The sequence below is a fragment of the Xylocopa sonorina genome, unplaced genomic scaffold (genome assembly GCF_050948175.1).
Source record: "Xylocopa sonorina isolate GNS202 unplaced genomic scaffold, iyXylSono1_principal scaffold0048, whole genome shotgun sequence".
Lineage (NCBI taxonomy): Eukaryota > Metazoa > Arthropoda > Insecta > Hymenoptera > Apidae > Xylocopa > Xylocopa sonorina.
The window spans coordinates 286,310-304,123 of NW_027490119.1; the positions used below are offsets into that span (position 1 = coordinate 286,310).

A 17,814-nucleotide genomic window follows, 5' to 3' on the forward strand; every position below is an offset into this window, starting at 1 on the left:
TCATGTATACCTCGTATTCACATCAAAAGAATGTAAATGCGACACTTCCTTGCTGAGAAATAGCGTGTTGCAGATGTCTACGTATCGAAGCAATAGAGATCTACTACATCTTAAAACTTGATATCGCATCACATTTCTATGTCTTATGATAAGATATAATATTGATTGCGAAGTGTTATGTGTTCCTCGTCTACACTTCAATTGAATGTAAGTGCAACTCTTCCTTTCTAGTAAATTACGTTTCCAGATGTCTATGCATCGTAGCAATAGGGTTCTGATGCTTCCTGAAACGCCATATCGCATCTCATTTCTATGTTTTATGATAAGATATAATATTCATTGTGGAGTATTATGTATTCCCGGTATTCACTTCAAAAGTATGTCAATGCGGCACTTCCTTTCAAGGAAATAGCGCTTGCAGGTGTCTACGTGTCGTAACATTAGAATTCTAATGCTACTAAAAACGCGATACCGCATCTCATTTCTATGTCTCATGATAAGCTATAATATTCATTGCGAAGTGACATTTATACCTCGTATTCACTTCAAAAGAATGTAAATGCGACACTTGCTTGCTAGGAAATAGCGTTTACAGATGTCTACGTATCGATAAAATAGAGTTCTAATGCTTCTTTAATCGCGAAATCGTATCTCATTCCTATGTTTCATGATAAGATATAATATTCATTGTGGAGTGTTATGTATACCTCGTATTCACTTCAAAAGAATGTAAATGCGACACTTCCTTGCTAGGAAATAGCGAATGCAGATATCTACGTATCGTAGCAATAGTGTTCTAATGCTTCTCAAAACGCGATATCGCATCCCTCTTCTATGTTTCATGATAAGATATAATATTCATTGTGGAGTGTTATGTATACCACGTATTCACTTCAAAAGAATGTAAGTGCGACACTTCCTTGCTAGGAAATAGCGAATGCAGATATCTACGTATAGTAGCAATAGTGTTCTAATGCTTCTCAAAACGCGATATCGCATCTCTCTTCTATGTTTCATGATAAGATATAATATTCATTGTGGAGTGTTATGTATACCACGTATTCACTTCAAAAGAATGTAAGTGCGACACTTCCTTGCTAGGAAATAGCTTTTGCAGATGTCTACGTATCGAAGCAATAGAGTTCTATTGCTTCTTGAAACGTGATGTCGCATCTTATTTCTATGTTTCTTGATAAGATATAATATTCAATGCGAAGTGTCACATATACCTCGCATACAATTCAAATGAATGTAAATGCTACACTTCCCTGCTAGGAAATAGCGTTTGCAGATTTCTCCGTAACGGAGCAATAGGGTTCTAATGCTTCTTAAATCTCGATATTGCATCTCATTTCTATGTTTCGTGGTAAGGTATAATATTCATTGTGTAGTGTTATGTCTACATCGTATTCACATCAAAAGTATGTAAATGCGACACTTCCTTGCTAGGTAATAGCGTTTCCAGATATCTACGTATCGAGGCAATAGTATTCCAATGCTTCTTATATCGCGATATCGCACCTCAATTCTACGTTACATGATAGGATATATTTATCATTGTGCAGTGCTATGTGTATCTCGTCTACAATTCAAATGAATGTAAATGCGACACTTCCTTGCTAGGATATAGCGGTGGCAGATGTCTACGTATCGAAGCAACAGGGTTCTAATGCTTCTTAAAACCCGAAATCGCTCCTCATTTCTATGTTTCATGATAAGATATAATATTCTTTGTGGAGTGTTATGTATACCTCGTATTCACATCAAAAGAATGTAAATGCAACACTTCCTTGCTAGGAAATAGCGTCTGCAGATGTCTACGTATCGAAGCAATAGAGTTCTAATGCTTAAATCGCGATATCGCATCTCATTCCTATGCTTCATGATAAGCTATAATACTCATTGCGAAGTGTTACGTATACCTCGTATACACTTTAATGAACGTAAGTGCGACACTTCCTTGCTAGGAAGTAGCGTTTGCAGTTGTCTACGTATCGAAGCAACAGAGTACTGGTGCTTCTTAAATCGCAATATCGCATCACAATTCTATGTTTCATGATAAGATATAATATACATTGCGAAGTGTCATGTATACCTCGCATACACTTCAAATGAATGTAAATGCGACACTTCCTTGCTGAGAAATAGCGTGTTGCAGATGGCTACGTATCGAAGCAATAGAGATCTACTACATCTTAAAACTTGATATCGCATCACATTTCTATGTCTTATGATAAGATATAATATTGATTGCGAAGTGTTATGTGTTCCTCGTCTACACTTCAATTGAATGTAAATGCAACTCTTCCTTTCTAGTAAATTACGTTTCCAGATGTCTATGCATCGTAGCAATGGAGTTCTGATGCTTCCTAAAACGCCATATCGCATCTCATTTCTATGTTTTATGATAAGATATAATATTTATTGTGGAGTATTATGTATTCCTGGTATTCACTTCAAAAGTATGTCAATGCGACACTTGCTTTCAAGGAAATAGCGCTTGCAGTTGTCTACGTGTCGTAGCATTAGAGTTCTAATGCTACTAAAAACGCGATACCGCATCTCATTTCTATGTCTCATGATAAGCTATAATATTCATTGCGAAGTGACATTTATACCTCGTATTCACTTCAAAAGAATGTAAATGCGACACTTGCTTGCTAGGAAATAGCGTTTACAGATGTCTACGTATCGATGAAATAGAGTTCTAATGCTTCTTAAATCGCGAAATCGTATCTCATTCCTATGTTTCATGATAAGATATAATATTCATTGTGGAGTGTTATGTATACCTCGTATTCACTTCAAAAGAATGTAAATGCGACACTTCCTTGCTAGGAAATAGCGAATGCAGATATCTACGTATCGTAGCAATAGTGTTCTAATGCTTCTCAAAACGCGATATCGCATCTCTCTTCTATGTTTCATGATAAGATATAATATTCATTGTGGAGTGTTATGTATACCACGTATTCACTTCAAAAGAATGTAAGTGCGACACTTCCCTGCTAGGAAATAGCGTTTGCAGATTTCTCCGTAACGGAGCAATAGGGTTCTAATGCTTCTTAAATCTCGATATTGCATCTCATTTCTATGTTTCGTGGTAAGGTATAATATTCATTGTGTAGTGTTATGTCTACATCGTATTCACATCAAAAGTATGTAAATGCGACACTTCCTTGCTAGGTAATAGCGTTTCCAGATATCTACGTATCGAAGCAATAGTATTCCAATGCTTCTTATATCGCGATATCGCACCTCAATTCTACGTTACATGATAGGATATATTTATCATTGTGCAGTGCTATGTGTATCTCGTCTACAATTCAAATGAATGTAAATGCGACACTTCCTTGCTAGGATATAGCGGTGGCAGATGTCTACGTATCGAAGCAACAGGGTTCTAATGCTTCTTAAAACCCGAAATCGCTCCTCATTTCTATGTTTCATGATAAGATATAATATTCATTGTGGAGTGTTATGTATACCTCGTATTCACATCAAAAGAATGTAAATGCAACACTTCCTTGCTAGGAAATAGCGTCTGCAGATGTCTACGTATCGAAGCAATAGAGTTCTAATGCTTAAATCGCGATATCGCATCTCATTCCTATGCTTCATGATAAGCTATAATACTCATTGCGAAGTGTTACGTATACCTCGTATACACTTTAATGAACGTAAGTGCGACACTTCCTTGCTAGGAAGTAGCGTTTGCAGTTGTCTACGTATCGAAGCAACAGAGTACTGGTGCTTCTTAAATCGCAATATCGCATCACAATTCTATGTTTCATGATAAGATATAATATACATTGCGAAGTGTCATGTATACCTCGCATACACTTCAAATGAATGTAAATGCGACACTTCCTTGCTGAGAAATAGCGTGTTGCAGATGGCTACGTATCGAAGCAATAGAGATCTAGTACATCTTAAAACTTGATATCGCATCACATTTCTATGTCTTATGATAAGATATAATATTGATTGCGAAGTGTTATGTGTTCCTCGTCTACACTTCAATTGAATGTAAATGCAACTCTTCCTTTCTAGTAAATTACGTTTCCAGATGTCTATGCATCGTAGCAATGGAGTTCTGATGCTTCCTAAAACGCCATATCGCATCTCATTTCTATGTTTTATGATAAGATATAATATTTATTGTGGAGTATTATGTATTCCTGGTATTCACTTCAAAAGTATGTCAATGCGACACTTGCTTTCAAGGAAATAGCGCTTGCAGTTGTCTACGTGTCGCAGCATTAGAGTTCTAATGCTACTAAAAACGCGATACCGCATCTCATTTCTATGTCTCATGATAAGCTATAATATTCATTGCGAAGTGACATTTATACCTCGTATTCACTTCAAAAGAATGTAAATGCGACACTTGCTTGCTAGGAAATAGCGTTTACAGATGTCTACGTATCGATGAAATAGAGTTCTAATGCTTCTTAAATCGCGAAATCGTATCTCATTCCTATGTTTCATGATAAGATATAATATTCATTGTGGAGTGTTATGTATACCTCGTATTCACTTCAAAAGAATGTAAATGCGACACTTCCTTGCTAGGAAATAGCGAATGCAGATATCTACGTATCGTAGCAATAGTGTTCTAATGCTTCTCAAAACGCGATATCGCATCTCTCTTCTATGTTTCATGATAAGATATAATATTCATTGTGGAGTGTTATGTATACCACGTATTCACTTCAAAAGAATGTAAGTGCGACACTTCCCTGCTAGGAAATAGCGTTTGCAGATTTCTCCGTAACGGAGCAATAGGGTTCTAATGCTTCTTAAATCTCGATATTGCATCTCATTTCTATGTTTCGTGGTAAGGTATAATATTCATTGTGTAGTGTTATGTCTACATCGTATTCACATCAAAAGTATGTAAATGCGACACTTCCTTGCTAGGTAATAGCGTTTCCAGATATCTACGTATCGAAGCAATAGTATTCCAATGCTTCTTATATCGCGATATCGCACCTCAATTCTACGTTACATGATAGGATATATTTATCATTGTGCAGTGCTATGTGTATCTCGTCTACAATTCAAATGAATGTAAATGCGACACTTCCTTGCTAGGATATAGCGGTGGCAGATGTCTACGTATCGAAGCAACAGGGTTCTAATGCTTCTTAAAACCCGAAATCGCTCCTCATTTCTATGTTTCATGATAAGATATAATATTCATTGTGGAGTGTTATGTATACCTCGTATTCACATCAAAAGAATGTAAATGCAACACTTCCTTGCTAGGAAATAGCGTCTGCAGATGTCTACGTATCGAAGCAATAGAGTTCTAATGCTTAAATCGCGATATCGCATCTCATTCCTATGCTTCATGACAAGCTATAATACTCATTGCGAAGTGTTACGTATACCTCGTATACACTTTAATGAACGTAAGTGCGACACTTCCTTGCTAGGAAGTAGCGTTTGCAGTTGTCTACGTATCGAAGCAACAGAGTACTGGTGCTTCTTAAATCGCAATATCGCATCACAATTCTATGTTTCATGATAAGATATAATATACATTGCGAAGTGTCATGTATACCTCGCATACACTTCAAATGAATGTAAATGCGACACTTCCTTGCTGAGAAATAGCGTGTTGCAGATGGCTACGTATCGAAGCAATAGAGATCGACTACATCTTAAAACTTGATATCGCATCACATTTCTATGTCTTATGATAAGATATAATATTGATTGCGAAGTGTTATGTGTTCCTCGTCTACACTTCAATTGAATGTAAATGCAACTCTTCCTTTCTAGTAAATTACGTTTCCAGATGTCTATGCATCGTAGCAATGGAGTTCTGATGCTTCCTAAAACGCCATATCGCATCTCATTTCTATGTTTTGTGATAAGATATAATATTCATTGTGGAGTATTATGTATTCCTGGTATTCACTTCAAAAGTATGTCAATGCGACACTTCCTTTCAAGGAAATAGCGCTTGCAGTTGTCTACGTGTCGTAGCATTAGAGTTCTAATACTACTAAAAGCGCGATACCGCATCTCATTTCTATGTCTCATGATAAGCTATAATATTCATTGCGAAGTGACATTTATACCTCGTATTCACTTCAAAAGAATGTAAATGCGACACTTGCTTGCTAGGAAATAGCGTTTACAGATGTCTACGTATCGATGAAATAGAGTTCTAATGCTTCTTAAATCGCGAAATCGTATCTCATTCCTATGTTTCATGATAAGATATAATATTCATTGTGGAGTGTTATGTATACCTCGTATTCACTTCAAAAGAATGTAAATGCGACACTTCCTTGCTAGGAAATAGCGAATGCAGATATCTACGTATCGTAGCAATAGTGTTCTAATGCTTCTCAAAACGCGATATCGCATCTCTCTTCTATGTTTCATGATAAGATATAATATTCATTGTGGAGTGTTATGTATACCACGTATTCACTTCAAAAGAATGTAAGTGCGACACTTCCCTGCTAGGAAATAGCGATTGCAGATGTCTACGTATCGAAGCAATAGAGTTCTAATGCTTCTTGAAACGGGATATCGCATTTCATTTCTATGCTTCATGACAATATATAATATTCATTGTGCAATGTTATGTATACCTCGCATTCACTTCAAAAGAATGTAAATGCGACACGTACTTGCTATGAAATAGCGTTTGTAGATGTCTATGTATCGTAGCAATGGAGTTCTAAAGCTTCTTAAAACGCGATATCACATCACATTTCTATGTTTCATGATAAGATATAATATTCATTGCGAAGTTTCACGTATTCCTCGTATTCACTTCAAATGAATGTAAATGCGACACTTCCTTGCAAGGAAATAGCGTTTGCAGATGTCTACGTATCGAAGCAATAGAGTTCTACAGCTTCTTAAAGCGGGATATCGCATCCCATTTATATGTCTCATGATAAGAAATAATTGCCACTGCGAAGTGTCATGTATAGCTCGTATTCACTTCAAAAGAATGTAAATGCGGCACTTCCTTGATAGGAAGTAGCGTTCGCAGATGTCTACCTATCGAAACAATAGAGTTCTATTGCTTCTCAAAACACAAAATCGCATCTCATTTCTATGTTTCATGATAAGATATAATGTTCATTGAGGAGGGTTTTGTATATCTCGTCTACACTTAAAAAGAATGTAAATGCGACACTTCCTTGCTAGGAAATAGCTTTTCCAGATGTCTACGTATCGAAGCATTAGAGTTCTAATGCTTCTTAAATCGCGATATCGCATCTCATTTCTATGTTTCATGATAAGATATAACATTCATTGTGCAGTGTTATGTATACCTCGTATTTGCTTCATAAGAATGTAAATGCGACACTTCCTTGCTAGGAAATAGCGTTTGCAGATGTCTACGTATCGTAGCATTTTAGCCCTAATGCTTCTATAATCGCGATATCGCATCTCAATTCTATGTTTCATGATAAGATACAATATTCATTGCGAAGTGTCATGTATACATCGTATTCACTTCAAAAGAATGTAAATGCGACACTCCATTGCTAGGAAATAGCGTTTGCAGATGTCTACGTATCGTAGCATTAGAGTTCTTATGCTTCTTAATACGAGATATCGCATCTCATTTCTATGTTTCATGATAAGGTATAATATTTATAGCGAAGTGTCATGTATACCTCGTATTCACATCAAAAGAATGTAAATGCGACACTTCCTTGTTAGGAAATAACGTTTGCAGATGTCTACGTATCGAAGCAGTAGAGTTCTAGTAATTCTTAATACGGGATATCGCATCTCATTTCTTTGTTTCATGATAAGATATAATATTCATTGCGAAGTGTCATCTATACCTCGTATTTACTTCAAAAGAATATAAATGCGACACTTTCGAGCAAGGAGGAAGCGTTTGCAGATGTCTACGTATCGTAGCAATAGAGTTCTAATGCTTCTTAAATCGCGATATCGCATTCCCTTCCTATCTTTCATGATAAGATATAATATTCATTGTTTAGTGCTATGTATACCTCGTATTCACTTCAAAAGAATGTAAATGCGACACTCCCTTGCTAAGAAATAGCGTTTGCAGATGTCTACGTATCGTAGCATTAGAGTTCTAATCCTTCTTAGAACGCGATATCGCATCTCATTTCTATGAATCATGATAAGATGTAATATTCATTGCGAAGTGTCTTGTATACCTTCCATACACTTCAAATGAATGTAAATGCGACACTTCCTTGCTAGGAAATAGCGTTTCCTGATTTCTACGTATCGAAGCAATAGAGTTCTTATGCTTCTTAAAACGCGATATCGCAATCTCATTTCTATGTTCTATGATAAGATATAATATTCATTCTGCAGTGTTATGTCTATCTCGTCTACACTTCAAATGAATGTAAATGCTACCATTCCTTGCTAGGAAGTAGCGTCTGCAACTGTCTACGTATCGAAGCAATAGAGTTCAAATGCTTCTTCTGTCGCGACATCGCGTCTTATTTCTACGTTTGATGATAAGATATAATATTCGTTGCGAAGTGTTATGTATTCCTCGTCTACACTTCAAGAGAATGTAAATGCAACACTTCCTTGCAAGGAAATAGCGTTTGCAGATGTCTACGTATCGAAGAAGTAGAATTCTAATGCTTCTTTAATCGCGATATCGCATCTCATTTTTATGTTTCATGGTAAGATATAGTATTCATTGCGAAGTGTCACGTATGCCACGTATTCACTTCAATAGAATGTAATCGCGAAACTTCCTTGCTCGGAAATAGCGTTTGCAGATGTCACCGTATCGTAGCAGTAGAGTTCAAGTGCTTCTTAAAACGCGATATCGCATCTCATTTCTATGTTGCACGATAGGATAAAATATTCATTGTTTAGTGTTATGTATACCTCGTATTCACTTCAAAAGAATGTAAATGCGACACTTCCATCCTAGGAAATAGCGTTACCAGATGTCTACGTATCGCAGCAATGGAGTTCAAACGCTTCTTAAAACGCGATATCGCATCTCATTTCTATGTTTCATGGTAAGATATAATATTCATTGCGAGTTGTCATGTATACTTCGTATTCACTTCAAATGAATGTAAATGCGACACTTCCTTGCCAGCAAATAGCGTTTGTAGATGTCTACGCATCGAAGCAATAGAGCTCAAATACTTCTTAAAACGCGATATCGCATCTCATTTCTATGTCTCATGACAAGATATAATACTCATTGCGAAGTGTTATGTAATCCTCCTCTACACTTCAATTGAATGTAAATGCAACACCTCCTTTCTATGAAATTACGTTTCCAGATGTCTACGTATCGGAGCAATAGAGTACTAATGCTTCTTAAATCGCGATATCGCATCTCATTTCTATGTTTCATGGCAAGATATTATATTCATTGCGAAGTGTTATGCATACCTCGCAAACATTTCAAATGAATGTAAATGCGACAGTTCCTTGCCAGGAAATAGCGTTTGCAGATGTCTGCGTATCGAAGCAATAGAGTTCTAATGCTTCTTAAATCGCGAAATCGCATCCCATTTCTGTTTTGTGATAAGATGTAATATTCATTGTGGAGTGTTATGTATACCTCGTATTCACTTCAAAGGAATGTAAATGCGACACTTGCTTTCTGTTAACTGTCGTTCCCAGATATCTACGTTTCGCAGCAGTAGGGTTCTAATGCTTTTTAAATCGCGATGTCGCATCTCAAACCTATGTTTCATGATAAGATATAATATTCATTGTGGTGTGTGATGTACATCTCGTATTCACATCAAAAGAATGTAAATGCGACACTTCCTTGCTAGGAAATAGCGTTTGCAGATGTCTGCGTATCGTAGCAATAGATTTCTAACGCTTCTTAAAGCGCGATATCGCATCTCATTTCTATGTTTCATGATAAGATATAATATTCATTGCGAAGTGTTATATACTCCTAATATTCACTTCAAATGAATGTAAGTGCGACACTTCCCTGCTAGGAAGAAGCGTTTCCAGATGTCTACGTATCGAAGCAGCAGAGTTCTGATGCTTCTTAAAACAAGATATCGCAACTCATTTCTATGTTTAATGAAGAGATATAATATTCATTGCGAAGTGTCATGTATACCTCGTATTCACTTGAAAGGAATGTAATTGCGACACATCCTTGCTACGAAATAGCGTTTCCAGATATCTACGTATCGTCGCAATAGCGTTCTAATGCCTCTCAAAACGCGATATGGTATCTCATTTCTATGTCTCATGATAAGACATAATATTCACTGCGATGTGTCATGTATACTTCGTATTCACTTCAAGTGAATGTAAATGCGTCACTTCCTTGCTAGGAAATAGCGTTTGTAGATGTCTGCGTATCGAAGCATTTGAGTTCTAATGCTTCTTAAATCGCGAAATCGCATCCCATATCTGTTTCGTGATAAGATGTAATATTCATTGTGGAGTGTTATTTAAACCTTGTATTCACCTCAAAAGAAGGTAAGTGCAACACTTCCTTGCTAGGAAATAGCGTTTGCAGTTGCCTACGTATCGTAGCGATAGATTTCCAATGCTTCTTAAAACGCCATAGCGCATCTCATTTATATGTTTCATGTAAAGATATAATATTCATTGCGATGTGTCATGTATACCTTGTATTCACTTCAAAAGAATGTAAATGCGACACTTCCTTGCTAGGAAATAGCGTTTCAAGATGACTAGGTATGGAAACAATAGAGTTCTAATGCATCTTAAAACGAGATGTCGCACCTCATTTCTATGTTTCATGATGAGATATAATATTCATTGCGAAGTGTCATGTATACCTCGTATTTACTTCAAAAGAACGTAAATGCGACAATTCCTTGCCAGGAAATAGCGATTGCAGATGTCTACGTATCGTATTAATGGGGTTCTAATGCTTCTCAAATCGCGATATAGCATCTCATTTCGAAATCTCACTATAAGATATAATATTCATTGTGCGGTGTTATGTATACCTCGTATTCACTTCAAATGAATGTAAATGCGACTCTTCCTTGCTAGGAAATAGCGTTGGCAGATGTCTATGTATCGAAGCAAAGGAGTTCTAATGCTTCTTAAAACGAGATATCGCATCTCATTTCTATGTTTCATGATAAGATATAATATTCATTGTGGAGTGTCATGTATACCCCGTATTCACATCAAAAGAATGTAAATACGACACTTCCTTCCTAGGAATTAGCGTTAACAGATGTCGACGTTTCGTAGCAATAGAGTTCTAATGCTTCTTAAAACGCGAAACCGCTTCTCATTTATATGCTTCATGATAAGATATAATATTCATTGTGGAGTGTTATGTATACCTCGTATTCACTTCAAAAGAATGTAAATGCGACACTTCCTTGCTAGGAACTAGCGTCTGCAGATGTCTTCGTATCGAAGCAACAGAGTACTAATGCTTCTTAAAACGAGATATCGCATCACATTTCTGTGTTTTATGATAAGATATAATATTCATTGTGCAGTGTTATGTATACCTCGTATTCACCTCAATAGAATGTAAATGCGACACTTCCTTGGTAGGAAATAGCGTTTGCAGATGTCTATGTATCGCAGCAATAGAGTTCTAGTGCTTCTCAAAACGCGATATCGCATCTCAATTCTATGAATCATGGTAAGACGTAATATTCATTGCGAAGTATCTTGTATACCTCGCATACACTTCAAATGAATGTAAATGCGACACTTCCTTGCTAGGTAATTGCGATGGCAGACGTCTACGTATCGAAGCAACAGAGTTCTAATGCTTCCTAAAACGCGATATTGCATCTCAATTCTACGCTACATTATAAGATATAATATTCATTGTGCAGTGTTATGTATATCTCGTCTACACTTCAAATGAATGTAAATGCGACACTTCCTTGTTACGAAATAGCGTCTGCAGATGTCTACGTATCGTAGCAATAGTGTTCTAATGCTTCTTAAAGCGCGAAATCGCATTTCATTTCTATGTTTTATGATAAGATAAAATATTCATCGCGGAATGTCATGTATACTTCGGATTGACTTCTAAAGATTGTAAATGCGACACTTCCTTGCTAGGAAATAGAGATGGCAGATGTATACGTATCGAAGCAACAGAGTTCTAATGCATCTTAAAACGAGATATCGCAACTCTCTTCTGTGTTTTATGAGAAGATATAATATTCATTGCGGAGTGTCTTGTATACTTCGTGTTCACTTCAAAAAAATGTAAATGCGACACTTCCGTACTTGGAAATAGCGTTTGCAGATGTCTACGTATCGTAGCATTAGATTTCTAATGCTTCTCAAAACGGGATATTGCACCTCATTCCTATGTTTCATGATAAGATATAATATTCATTGTGCAGTGTTATGTATGTGGCAGCTACGATTCCTGGTATTTTCGAGTCGTAAATTCTCTAAAGAAATAACAATGCGTTCCTACGACACAGCGCAGGTCTGGCCACCGCGGGTTAGCACTTGGCGACCAGGCCCGCGCGTTTCCTAAACCCGATACCCGTCTGGTTTGTGTCCATCATCTGGGCCAAGCAATTGTTTCCCTTAAGATTTCGTCGCGACTGAGCATTGCCAGTCGCGTACGATAGATCCTTGAACTTGGTTTATTTATGACCAATTTCCGTCCGTTACGTTTCGTGGAAACGTTCGCTCTCCTCGTCTGTGCATCCATCCTTTTCATTCTGGGATTTCCCATCCTTTTCTATACGCATTTTTAAGGGACGACATTTTCGTCCTCGCGACAGTTCGATTCGGACAGTTCGGTTAGAACGAGGCAAGCACATAGTTCTGTTAGAACGACGCTAGCATATAGTTCGGTTAGAACAGTTCGGCGAGAACACCCTGTTCGTTAGAGCAGCCTCCATATTCGTTAAGAATTGTGAGGTCAAGTTGAGTTTCACTAGAGTCGCGTAGCGACGTAAAAGAAATCGTAGCCGTAGCACCGCCCCCAACATTAAGAACTATTGTTTTATTATTGTTTCGCTATTGTTAACTGTTTTTGATTGTTTTATATTAAATTGTGGGCAAAAAGGTCGAGTGTGATTTCTTACTCCCGTTACATTGCCCTCAATTATTGGTGACCCCGACGTGATCACCGAACGTGTAGTGCGGTAGTGATCCGTCGTAACGTATAACAGTAGTGCGGAACGTTTTTTGGTTGGTGCACAACATCATTATGGCTACACCATCTCACTCCGGTGTCTCCGTGGATCGCGTGGCCGTCCGTCTGCCGGATTTTTACGCAGCGGATCCGGAGATGTGGTTCACTATCGCGGAACGCAGTTTCGAGGCCGCAGGAGTAACCACGGAGCACACCAGGTACGGCTATATCCTCGGTGCGTTGCCAACGCAGTACTCCATGGAGGTGAGAGATATTATCATGAATCCACCTGCCGCCACGCCGTACCAGAAGCTGAAGACGGAGCTGATCCGTCGGTTGAGCTCGTCGCAGGAACAGAAGACCCGGCGCCTCCTGGAATCCGAGGAAATGGGCGACAGAAGACCGTCGCAATTTCTGCGCCACCTCCGAAATCTGGCCGGTACGACCGTATCGGACAACGTGCTGAAGACCCTGTGGATGGGTCGGCTACCTGCGAGCCTGCAGCTGATTCTCGCTACGATGCGGGACGCGGAGTTGGACCGCATTGCGGAAGTGGCGGACGCCGTGTCCGAAACCTACCACGGCAGCGCCAAGATCGCGGTAGCTTCCGCCTCCGCCGGAGCGGCCGGCGGAAATACACATGGAAGCGGTAGCGCTGACGCCTCGGTTCACGAGTGTATTAGTCAGCTGCGAGAAGAAATCGCGACCCTCCGCAGAGAAGTGAACCGGGGAAGACCTTCGCGACGTGACGGAGAGCGGGGAAGATCACCTCGACGTTCGCGATCCGGTTCAGCTGCCCGGCGACGCCTCGAGCTACGAGGAGGTAGGTGTTACTACCATTGGAAATTCGGCTCGCAGGCCCATATCTGCACACCGCCGTGCAACTGGCACTCGTCGGGAAACGCCAAGGGCAGTCGTTAATGACGGCGGACGACGCTGCCCCGACGAATCGCCGTCTATTTGTAGTGGACTACGCGACAAAAACGCAATTTTTGGTCGACACAGGCGCCGACCTCTGCGTAATCCCGAGAGCGATGGCTCGTGGCAATCGGGAAAAGTCGCAGTATCTTCTCTACGCGGCGAACGGGACGGAGATCCCTACGTACGGGACAGTGACAATAACCTTAGACCTCGGGCTACGCCGCGCGTTCACCTGGCGTTTTGTGGTAGCCGAGGTAAGAAAACCCATAATTGGTGTGGACTTTTTGTACCATTATGGGTTGCTTGTCGATGTGCGAAATCGTCGTCTGTTGGATCAGACGACGTCAATATCAGTGTCCGGTTGGACGACCAAGCAGGCCTCGTCGATTCCGAGCATTAAAACCGTGCATGGCGGTTCGATGTTCCACGAGGTGCTGCAAAAATTCCCGGAGATCACTCGGCCAGAGGGATCACCGTCGCAGACTGCACATTCGACCGTGCATTACATCCGCACGACACCGGGGCCGCCAGTGACAAGCAAACCCCGCCGACTCGCACCTGATCGGCTGAAGGCGGCGAAAAAGGAGTTCGAAACTATGATGCAGCTAGGCATCGTTCGACCGTCGGAGAGCAGCTGGTCTTCTCCGTTGCACATGGTGCCGAAGAAAGGAGAGGACGAATGGAGACCCTGTGGCGATTACAGGGGTCTCAACGCACGGACGCTGCCCGATAGATACCCGGTGCGGCACATCGAGGATTTCGCGCAGGCACTTCATGGTAAGACAATATTCTCCACCATCGATTTAGTGCGCGCATACAATCAGATTCCCGTCGCCTCGGAAGACGTGCATAAGACCGCGATAACGACACCGTTCGGGCTGTTTGAGTTCCCGTTCATGTCGTTCAGACTACGTAACGCGGCACAGACTTTCCAACGATTCATCGATGAAGTGTTACGCGGGTTGGACTTTTGTTATGCGTACATCGATGACATCCTCGTCGCCTCATCGTCCGAAGAGGAGCACCGACAGCACCTGGAGGAGCTGTTTAAGCGGCTGAAGCAATACGGCGTGGTGGTTAACCCGTCGAAATGCCACTTCGGAAAGTCCGAGGTTAAGTTTTTGGGCTACCTCGTTAACGGCGAAGGTTCTCGGCCGTTAGAAGACAAGGTGGAGGCCATCGCGAGATACCCGCAGCCCACCACAGCGAAGCAGCTACGGCAGTTTCTAGGTATGCTAAACTTTTATAGAAGGTTTATACCTAGGGCCGCACAGGTGCAGGCGCCCCTGAACGACCTGTTACACGATGGCGTCAAGGGTCGGGCGCCGGTCAATTGGACCCCCGAAGCAGCCGCGGCTTTTGAAGAGTGCAAGCAAGGCCTTGCACAAGCCGCGCTGCTAGCTCATCCTAAGGCGGACGCGCCTCTGTCGCTGACATGCGACGCATCTGACTTCACCGTTGGTGGGGTCCTCCAACAACGCAACGGCGATCATTGGGGGCCGTTAGCCTTCTTCTCGAAGAAACTCAGCCCCACCGAGAAGAATTACGGGGCCTACGACCGAGAGCTGCTGGCAATCTACCTGGCTATCAAACATTTCCGCCACATGGTGGAGGCGCGAACGTTCACGGTATTTACCGATCACAAACCCATCACGTTCGCGTTCAAGCAGAAGCCGGAGAAGTGCACGCCCAGGCAATTTCGCTACCTGGACTTTATAAGCCAGTTCACGACGGATATACGTCATATCGCCGGCAAGGATAACATCGTCGCCGACGCCCTATCCAGAGTGGAAACGCTAGAGGAAGCGTTGGACTACGACGCGCTAGCGCAATCGCAGAGCAGCGACGAAGAGCTGCAGGCGTACCTGCGTGACAACACCGGGACCACGCTCCACCTGAAGAAGGTGACCCTGCCAGGGACCAGTACCAGCGTCTATTGTGACGCATCAACGGAGACCATGAGGCCTTACATCACTGGACCATTTAGACGAGCGGCCTTCAACGCCGTCCAACGCCTGGCGCATCCCGGAATCAACGCGACGGTCAAACTCGTAACGGAGCGTTACGTTTGGCCGTCCATCAAGAAGGACTGCCGAGAGTGGGCTCGAAGTTGCCTGGAATGCCAACGGTGCAAGGTGACACGGCACGTGCAAGCACCGCCAGGCAACTTCGCAACGCCCTCAGGGAGGTTCGAACATGTACATTTGGACATTGTAATTTTACCGATGTCTGAAGGTTTCAGGTATTGCCTCACCTGCATCGACCGCTTCAGCCGTTGGCCTGAGGCGATACCCCTGAGGGACCAGGAGGCAGCCACCGTGGCGCGGGCATTTTACGAGGGTTGGATCAGCCGGTTCGGCACGCCCGCGAGGATCACCACCGATCAAGGTAGGCAATTTGAGTCGCACCTTTTTAAACACCTTACGGAGTTGACAGGTACGACCCACTGGAGGACCACGGCCTACCACCCGGCAGCCAATGGCATGGTGGAACGTTTCAACCGACAACTGAAAGCAGCGATCCGCTGCCACGCCAACACCACATGGACGGAGGTACTACCAACCATCCTTCTGGGCATCAGGGCAGCATGGCGAGAGGACCTCCACGCGACATCGGCGGACCTTCTCTACGGCGAGTCTCTACGCCTGCCCGGCGAATTCCTCGCCCCACATCCGGAAGGAGCGGACCACCGTCCAGAGGACTTCGTCCAACGACTGCGCCAGCATTTCCGCAGCATCGCTCCGGCTGCTGGCAGTCGACACGGCGCACGCCGTACTTTCATCTTTAAAAATCTACCGGAGGCGGACTACGTCTTCGTACGCAACGACGCGGTTAAAGGGATCCTGCAACCGCCGTACGATGGACCGTTCAAGGTCCTGTCAAGGACCGAGAAATTCTACACCCTGGACATCAGGGGCAAGCGGTCAACGGTCAGTATTGACCGCCTGAAGCCAGCCTACGTCATCCAGGACGCGGATGATAGGCCAACGTACCACACGCCGCCCGAAGAACCACGGACCCCGTCAGCGGCAACCGTCCCGGAGGCACCACTCAGGACGACGCGATCCGGGAGACGCGTTCGTTTCCCCGATCGTCTACAATTATCGTGATTGGATCAATCACTGGCAGGGGGGTGATGTGGCAGCTACGATTCCTGGTATTTTCGAGTCGTAAATTCTCTAAAGAAATAACAATGCGTTCCTACGACACAGCGCAGGTCTGGCCACCGCGGGTTAGCACTTGGCGACCAGGCCCGCGCGTTTCCTAAACCCGATACCCGTCTGGTTTGTGTCCATCATCTGGGCCAAGCAATTGTTTCCCTTAAGATTTCGTCGGGACTGAGCATTGCCAGTCGCGTACGATAGATCCTTGAACTTGGTTTATTTATGACCAATTTCCGTCCGTTACGTTTCGTGGAAATGTTCACTCTCCTCGTCTGTGCATCCATCCTTTTCATTCTGGGATTTCCCATCCTTTTCTATACGCATTTTTAAGGGACGACATTTTCGTCCTCGCGACAGTTCGATTCGGACAGTTCGGTTAGAACGAGGCAAGCACATAGTTCTGTTAGAACGACGCTAGCATATAGTTCGGTTAGAACAGTTCGGCGAGAACACCCTGTTCGTTAGAGCAGCCTCCATATTCGTTAAGAATTGTGAGGTCAAGTTGAGATTCACTAGAGTCGCGTAGCGACGTAAAAGAGATCGTAGCCGTAGCACCGCCCCCAACATTAAGAACTATTGTTTTATTATTGTTTCGCTATTGTTAACTGTTTTTGATTGTTTTATATTAAATTGTGGGCA

General features: G+C 42.0%; 1 protein-coding gene across 1 annotated transcript; it reads left to right on the forward strand.

Annotated features, from left to right (window-relative positions):
- Nucleotides 1-13,165: 13,165 nt before the first annotated feature.
- LOC143432179 (uncharacterized) lies at nucleotides 13,166-14,011 on the forward strand. Its single transcript, XM_076908947.1, has one exon. The coding sequence runs from the start codon at nucleotides 13,166-13,168 to the stop codon at nucleotides 14,009-14,011; it is 846 nt and encodes a 281-aa protein (XP_076765062.1).
- The last annotated feature ends 3,803 nt before the right edge of the window (nucleotides 14,012-17,814 follow it).

Excerpts from the sequence above, each read along its gene's own strand:
- LOC143432179 (XM_076908947.1), top strand. The coding sequence starts at position 13,166 with ATGGCTACACCATCTCACTCCGGTGTCTCCGTGGATCGCGTGGCCGTC.